General features: G+C 35.4%; 1 protein-coding gene across 1 annotated transcript in view; it reads left to right on the forward strand.

Moving 5' to 3' along the window:
• The first annotated feature begins 6,575 nt into the window (after window positions 1-6,575).
• Window positions 6,576-9,037, forward strand: part of tox3 (TOX high mobility group box family member 3) — a 59,116-nt gene continuing 56,654 nt past the window's right edge. Inside the window, exon 1 of the mRNA XM_077228940.1 lies at window positions 6,576-7,335. Within this exon, the coding sequence (XP_077085055.1) occupies window positions 7,237-7,335 (99 nt within the window). The 5' untranslated portion in view covers window positions 6,576-7,236. The remainder of the gene's footprint in view (window positions 7,336-9,037) is intronic.

Consider the following 9,037-nt stretch of genomic DNA (forward strand, 5'->3'; position numbering starts at 1 on the left):
ATCCCAGCGATCCCACCTGGAAGAGTCGGACGCGTTTACCAGCGCCGAGCAGAGAGGAGCCCAGTGCATGTAGTGACATCATGTCAGAATCACAAGTAATAAAATAACTAACTTTACCAGTATGAATATAAACAATTAACATGGCTGTTAGTACTCACTATCAAGCTCGCAAAGCGATACTGGTAAAGTTTAAAATATGTTACTTGCTCGTAACAGAATCAAACTAAATATAAGGCAAAGCTATAAATAGCTTCATTGATACACGTGTGCCGTTACTATCAGTTACACTTTGATGAAGGTGAATTTGTAAGATTCATAACATAAGATTGTTTACAGATAAACTGAGTAACATACACTCACCTTCTCACAACTGCATTGCAGACCCAAGATAATATTACACACACACACAACATATATTGTATAACACATACAGATACAACATAAAGAAATATGTAAACATATGTAGAGCATATATCAACAAACCAAACATGAAAAAACGGAGCAGGTATAGTTCACGGTGAACATAGGAACAAAGTTTAGGCAGAGGGTAAAGCTAGGTATAAAAATAGATCCCCTAAACTTTTTAACCTAAAGTTAGATTTGGCGAAATTAAACAAAACAGCTTCCAACTGCAGATAGGCCTATTGCTTATTTATCATCTCAATCATGGCTCACTAACAGTAACTTTATACCAGTCGACACCAAAGTTACACTGCCAGTGTTGGGAAGAATACTTTCAAAACGTATTTCGTTACAGAATACAGAATACATGCCCAAAAATGTAATTTGTAACGTATTCCGTTACGTTACTCAATCTGAGTAACGTATTCTGAATACTTGGATTACTTCCACACTGAATTGCATTGAATAAGTGTAGGAATGCGGTCATCACATCCTGCGTACTAAACAGGCCTATGCTGGTGTGTATTTCTGCATGTTCCAACTGGCTGAATGTGTTATAGGCCCATGTCTCCCTGAAAGTGCAATATATTATAATTTGCTATAGAAGAACAAAGACTATAGTGTATGTTGCGGTCACCGGTGCGGTGATGTGGTGACTCGTACATGTAACATGTAAGGGTGGCGCTGCCAATAAAGCACCTAAAAGCTGTCTCAAAGAACCGGCAAAAGTAATGATTGAATATGTTAGTGTCGGCTGCAAAGATGAAGTTGACGATGCTGACTCGCGATCTTCGCAGCAGCCATAGTGAATGCGCCGGAGAGAAATGCACATTTCATACGGATTACATAAACAGAGAGCAGTCTGTTTTCTTTTGTTATGAATTGTTCTGTTTAAAAGTAGACATGTTTGTGAGGCAAGTAGGCTAGCCTACCTTATACGCTAAGTTTCGGTTCGTTTATGAGACGAGCCCCAGTTCACGCGCTGGCGCCTCCGTGCCGTGATGTCTATTTTCTGCTATAATTACTTCTTATTTTTAAAATCCAGGCAATTGGTTGATGAAACATTGATTCAAATTTAGATAGAATTAATACAAATCGAAATTCACTTTAAAGAAAGGTTTTCTGCATCTGTTTGATGTCCCTGTGGAAGTTTTAAAGCAGTCTTTTAGTGCCGCTTTTACGGAGCGGTCACCTCCGTATAACTCTGTTCATTCCTCATTCTGTGGAGAGCCAACCCTTCTTCATCCGGTGTGGGTTTTACTTTTGGTTTTCGCAGTGTAGCCTAATTCACAGAAGTAGCCTATTAAAACATATTTGGACTAAACGTTAAATATTTTTTGTGTCACGCATGTTTATTTCCCATATTAAATATAAAACGCATGTGTATACAGATATTTTTCTAATGTCTGGACTCCTTTATTAAGGGAGTATGGATATATAAACAGACATTTCAATATATTGGAATTAAATGCATTTTCTGATAATGTATATTTCAAGTTTTGACTGCAAATGATTATGTCCTGGAATTGCTCAATTTTAAAGAATTATTCCTCAACTAGTTTTGTGGTGTACGTCTACGTATTTTATAATGTTAACTTCAAATAATACTAATAGTAATTTAAAGATGTGGTAGCATTGGATCTGGACGGGAAGGATAACTCTGGTGGTTGGAAGGTGAGTGTCGCGATTCTGCCTTCTCACACGCGACACAGGTTCGTGGATCTGAGTGTCGCGATTTTGGTTTCATATTGCATATCCTTACAGCCCTGTAGCTAGTAGCCTACCTGATACAACTATAAAATAGCAAGGTGACCAGTAAAACTACAGCAGACGACTACCCCTGGCTTATTAAAAAAATTATAATAATAACTTTAAGATGCTTCTTCAGGTTGGAGGTGGAGTCTTTGGATGCTGAAAGGAGGATGGTTGCTTGCAAGCAGAGGTTGCACTGCACAGTTATATTTGTTCTCCTTTCTCTTTCTTTAATGTGAAATGCTGTTTGAATTTCCAAGATAGAAAGAAACGCATTCTTGCCCTGGCTTTGTTGCTCCTGATCCATCTCTACCTCTAGGTCCCGCTGCTCCTCTTACGACTCCATTGTGACTTCACTGATCACGCAAACCGCACATTATTTCGTTTTCATATTGGGGCTTCTGGGAAATGCATGGAGTTGCTTTAATTTATTTAGAAAGTGAATAAACTCGTGAAACAGAGAAGTATCGTCATGTAATCCATCGATTTCATCAATGTAACTGTATTCTAAATACCACCTATTTAAATTGTAACTGTAACGAAATACAGTTACTCATAATTTGTATTCTGAATATGTAACGCCGGTACATGTATTCCGTTACTCCCCAACACTGGTCATAGCTAAGCCAGTGTAACGTTAGTTATGCTACGTAACGTTAGGTAGCTATATTAGGTAGCTACGTGTGGTAGTAATACATGCTTCATGAAAAAATAAATGCCATCAAAATGAAAACAGCAAGATTACCTGCCCAGCAGAAATAAAGCCATCATGGAGTCACTTTTCAGCCCCTTGAGATCACTCAGTTGTCGCCACTGCTGGAAAGCCACGCCGATATTGAATCTCGTATGATTTCTTGATTTATCCAAAGACTTTTTGTTCATAGCCTTTTCAAATACTGTCTTCCTTTTTTTTACTTGTTTGACTTCGCTGCCTCTATATGCAGGTACTGAGAATTTTTTATGTTCTTTCTCTGCCATAATTGTTATTACTAGCTTCGGTAGCTCTTCAAACGGGTGCGCGCATTTGGGCTGCTCCTGTATCAGCAGAGGTGGTATCCATGGTAGCGAGGGAGAGTGACAGTTGCCCCAGCCAATCATTTCTTTTGTCCCGAAAGGAATAATGAGCTGTGTTTATTACAATCCTGAGAGGACTACAGACACTCGATTTTTATAATTTCTTTTCCAGAGTACTTACATTTTAATTATGCATTGATATATAAAGACAGTTTAAACAAATTTGGAAAAAAGTATTTTTGGGGATTTCTACCTACACTGCCTTTAATGCACAAAACTCAAAATTATTTCCCAATCATAAACATATTTTTGTCATTGCATCATATAAGTTTATTAATGCTGTAAATCCATATAGCAAGTCTAATGACAGCTTCAGTGTGAGAAATGAGAAAGAGTAACACATAGCTTTTAAAACATTCAGATTACTGTTCTAATTTTCTGCATTATACAGTCTGTAGCCCCTGGTGGTCATTATTGAGAATGCTACAGCTGCTTCAACAAAACATGTTTGATTTGGCTACAGGAACATATGACAGGTATTTTACTTCCTCTCTGTTTCCAATTCCCCCACAGTCACCTTGGATTTAGTAAGAACACTACTAATCTAGTACACTACTATTTTCATAAAGCATTGCTTACTCATAAAAAGATCACGAGAATAGCTGAGCAAGAACGCTGCTTATCCACATGCAAATAATGTGCCTACCATATTTTGTTCAAACCCCTTCTGCTCCTTTTAAATGATGCTGAATTGCACTGAATGAAAGTTCATATGGTTGTCTTTACTTAACTGTTTATATTTACTATGAACCAATAAAATTATGTTCTTTTATGTCATTGTTCTAGTTAATTATCTGTTTTGGTTTAATTGAACTACTTTCTTCAGTTCAAAGTGCAGATTCGTGTTCCTGTTTGAGCCTGGAACTGGGGAGAGGATTTCGTGTTCCCAGCATGCATATTCAATGTTTTAGAACAAGATGAGAAAAGGAGAAAAGGAGAAGAATTGTTAGTGTTTTATGTCCTGTTATGTTGGGATTTACAAGAGATTCTGCGATGTTGAGCTAATGGAAATGAAGATCATCATGAACACTGCATGCTTTAAACAAAGAGAACATATTTAATAGAACTGTTCAGCCATGATGTCGGTTTGTCAACTCAGAAGGCCAATTCACCATGAGTTCTCTCGGGATTCTCCAATGGGTTTTTAGAATAGCATTTTTCTGAAATGAAAAAAAAAAATAGAATGTATGTGGTTAATTAGACAAACATGAACGTCACTTCAGGTAAAGGTTAGCCTATTTTATTAATCACAATGCCATTGCCTCAAAATGCAAATTCTTCCAGGTTTTAGGACTACAAACTCAACAGACAGTGAGTATGAGATGGTCTCCTCTTCTGTGCGCTTCCACCAACATCATACACGTGTTATATATATATATATATATATATATATATATATATATATATATATATATATATATATATATATATATATGGGTGATTCTGCAACTACGGGCACTTTTAAGTCCCAGCAGTGAAATTTTAGATTTATGTTAAAATTTGTCATTTGATGTTTCATAAATATATTCACAGTGCCATTACACACATTGACAAAAAATATAATTACTGATTAATGTGATTAAATATAATATTATGAAGCATTTATAGCTCAAAACACCATTTTTGTTAATGTCCCACACCTGTGGTCTCAATGTTGAGATACATAAAATAAGCTAATTTAATTACAATTTGACATTATTTCAAATGGAATTGTTTAATATACAGATTCATTTACAGTATCTTAAAATTCTTTGTATTATTAATTGATAATTTTTATGATTTTTTAACTAAATGTGCCTGTCCCACACTTTTGAGTCCTTACCGCAACAATGAAAAAAAGCTTTTGTTATGAAATTTTATCGAACACAAACAAGTCTAGTTTCTATTGAAACAGAAATTATCACTTGAGCACATTGCTGACAAACTGGGCCACCACACTACCTCACTCACAAGATACCAAAAAAATAAGGTAAACATCATCTTTTCTGCTCTAGTATTTATTGTGCGTCCTTACCATTCAGCTTAATAATTGTGTATTTTTAACTACATTTTAAAAATAAATGTATATTACTGTTAAATTCATGTATATTAAGATGCTAAGAGACAAAACTAATGTGGTAGGCCTTGCTAGCTGCCAATTAGCTAAAATATTAGGAAAAATGTCATTTCCGCAACATGTCTTTACCGCAGCAAATGTAGGTGTTGCGGTAAAGACCTTGTGTTGCGGTAGAGACAAATTCAAGGTTTACTGTATATTAAATTACAAATATTCTGTATATTATTAGTACTGAAGTATATATTAGTATATATATTAGTATATATATAAAGATGCCATTTTTTAACCCTAGATTTTAACATTGTGTCCATACCGACACAAGATGTCATTACCGCAGCACTGCTCTATTTTAAATTTTTTCACATTTTCATTTGCAAAAAAGTATTTTTACACTTAAGCTGAGATGATTAACACATTGAAATTGCAACATCTGTCATATTTAAAAAGTTAAATATGCTATCTTTTGTGTGTATGGAAACAATTGACATCTAAGGTTACTGTACATTTTTTACATGGCATAGAAAAAAAACATGAAATTCCCTATTTTGTATATATTTTTTTTATATCAGTATTTACAAAATTGCATCAAATTTGAAAAAGCTATTTAAATATATAATTTTTTTTTATAGAAATTACTAAAGAAAAATGTAAAAAATTAACGTTATTGTAACGTTGCAGTAAGGACACTTTTTAAGAAGATGACCCGAAAAACATAAAAAATAAACATGTTCCAGATTAAAATCTTAACGACTGAATTCTACTTTGTGTAAATTTTTATATGTATTACAGACTGTGATGGTTAAAATTTAAATTCATGGAGGTTGATTTTTTTAAAATTGGGATAGTCAAAAGTGCCCGTAGTTGCAGAATCACCCATATATATATATATATATATATATATATATATATATATATATAACAGCACTAATATATATACATGTGTGTATACCTTGCATATATGTATATATATATATATATATATATATATATATATATATATATATAGCATATATAAACAAAAACTTTTATGTTAGATGGGATTAATCACGATTAATCGATTTGACAGTATACATATATATGTTATATATATATATATATATATATATATATATATATGTTACTTTTTATGATTGATTATGAGTTTTTATTATTGATTACTTTGATTATGATTTTAATATACTGGTTATATGCATTGTAATGTACGCCTGGGCTTTTCTTTCTGGGGCTGCTAGGGGAGTGGCGATGGGTGTTCGGGGAGTGGTCGCAATGAGCCCCACTCTCTCCCATACTCCTCCATCACAGCTTGATGTTGGCTGAAGTAAAACAGAAGACCATTGGCTGTTCAGAGTCCCTCAAGCGCTGTAATGAATATGTAAACACCGCTTCCCAAGTTTCTTGGACTAACGGTGCCATCGGACAGTATTATGCATGTGTATGGAGGGCTTAATTTCATTTAATTAGCCAAGCTTTGAGAGGTCAAAGTGTGTTCAGATCTCCCAACTGACCGGCAGCGCTTAATTTGAAACGCAAAGTGTGGATTGATGGAGGTGTATTTGAAACACTGAGAGCGGGAACAACATAGTGTTCAAATCCAGCATCTGAGTGTATCTTTGAATGTGTATCTGAGCGGAGAACATTGTAGCGGAGTTGCTGTTTGCCGGCTTTCTTTGTGTTGCTCTTCTCCAAGCATGCTTGAACCTCGCGGCGCAGGAGCAGTTTGAACATCGCCAAACCTTCCTCAACATCCAAAAACTATGGCCAGCGACCACTGCTTATAGAAGAGGATTACTAAAACTACCTAAAACATCCCTTTTACCCCTTCTCTGTCTCCCGTGAGCTGCATTAAACCCGCGTTGTTCACCGCGTCCCTCTCATTCATCGCGCCAGGATTGTTGAAGGACAAGTAAAAAATTGCGCCCTTTTGATAGAGCAGCGCTTCGCCGAGAGGAACCATGGATGTATTTTATCCGTCTGCTGGAGGGAATTCTATTCCTGGAGATCCACAGAACCTGGATTTTTCCCACTGCCTGGGATACTACAACTACAACAAGGTGAGATGCGCTATTAAACCCCTCTGCTTATGTTTCCAAACTAAAAGCGCAAAGTTTATTCTATGTTTGGTTCAGTAGATTTTAAATGGCGAGCGGTGTTGTCATTTTTTGCGACTACATATTGTTTAAACCAGTTTAAGTACGATACGGTAACTTTGGAGTGGTTTAAGGAAAGGGTCTTGATGTTTTCAGAGATTTTACTTTGTAAAGCACCATCATTCAGAGCAGGTGGAAAAGCTACAGCTAAACACGCTTACTTGTGGCAAGCCAATTTAACATGTATTCCTTAAGATTAAACCGTAGGCCTATCTGTTTTTATATAGGCGAACTAGTACGTTCCTTTTTTTAAAAACTAGTAAGTAGTCCAATAGTGATTCATGACTAATATTATCTCAGTTTTGCAAGTAACTGTTGTTTACTAGATCCTTACTTTGCGACTCAATGATGAAAAGGAACTTAATTGCTTCTAAATAAAATCACTTTTTTATGTTGTATACTATGACTCATCAGAGGTTCTACTTTATAGATAAAATAAAATTGTTACAAATTTAATGCATTTTAGTGTCTATTCAGTTTCTACTAGGAAAACTGGTGATTGATAGCAAAGGGAGGATAGTGACGTAGCATCTAATGAATAGCTCTAGTGAAACTGACAGAGATAAGTCATTATCAGATTACTTGCTAGCAAGTTAAAAATAGCAACACACAAAAAAAAAAAGGTTTAAATAATACATGTTAAAATGGCTTGCCATATTCTCCACTCTTTCTGTTCTCAGTTTCTGAGTCCTCTGTATTTTTCTTAAACAGTGTTTTGGCAGAGATTTGGCACTAGAGACAACCCCACTCTTTCTTGTGTAATGTCCTTTTTGACTGTAAGTTAGTTTCAGAGTCTTATAGGTCGATAGATTTAGTAATGACTCTAATAAAGCAGAGGGATACATGCCTTCAGCAGTTAAAAAAGACTTTCAGACAAAAGGCTGTCAGTGTTACAGGACAATGAGTGAATTGTGCTGTCTTACAGACTCTGCATGATATGACAGGAATGTTTTTATTTGTTCCTAGGGAAATAGTTCTGTGATTCCAAGGTTTTAGCCCTCCCAACAAATGTTGTCTAGAAATTCACAAAACTATAAAATCACATTTTACAGTTTTTTAGACTGGCAGGTGTTGTCTGTGTTAGAGGATCTTGAATTTGTTTACACAGCTTTACCATCAGAGACTGCATTATTTTGACCATATACTGATAGTGTCAGAATTGTCAGCAAAGTCAGTAATAGATTGCAAATCTGCTTTATTGTAAAAAAAAAAATAAACAATATGTTGTATACCATAGTTTGCAAAGAAAACAAGGGTTTGTTTTTAAGTTGTGGTTGTTGGCCCTTTGTTAACGTTTGAGTAGAAGCTGAGTTTCCTGCTCTTCTACATTGTTTATCACCTGCCAAAACAATTATATGATGGTTAATAACTCTAAAGCATAAGTGAAGTTTTGACCCCAAATCCCCCCAACCCCGCCCCCGGCCTTAACATAACTTCATGCTGTTTTAATTGACTAATATGAAGTACAGAGTTTGTAATGTCACTGCAAAGACCATGGCTCAGAATGTACTCTATTAAGCACTAGAACCATATTTACTACAATATTAGCCATCAGTGGCAGTGTCCAGTCATTTTTAGGGACCGTCAGAGGTGCGCAGGTTGTGTT

The sequence above is a fragment of the Siphateles boraxobius genome, unplaced genomic scaffold, assembly GCF_051911475.1.
Source record: "Siphateles boraxobius isolate OS27281-9 unplaced genomic scaffold, OSU_SipBor_1 130, whole genome shotgun sequence".
Classification (NCBI taxonomy): domain Eukaryota; kingdom Metazoa; phylum Chordata; class Actinopteri; order Cypriniformes; family Leuciscidae; genus Siphateles; species Siphateles boraxobius.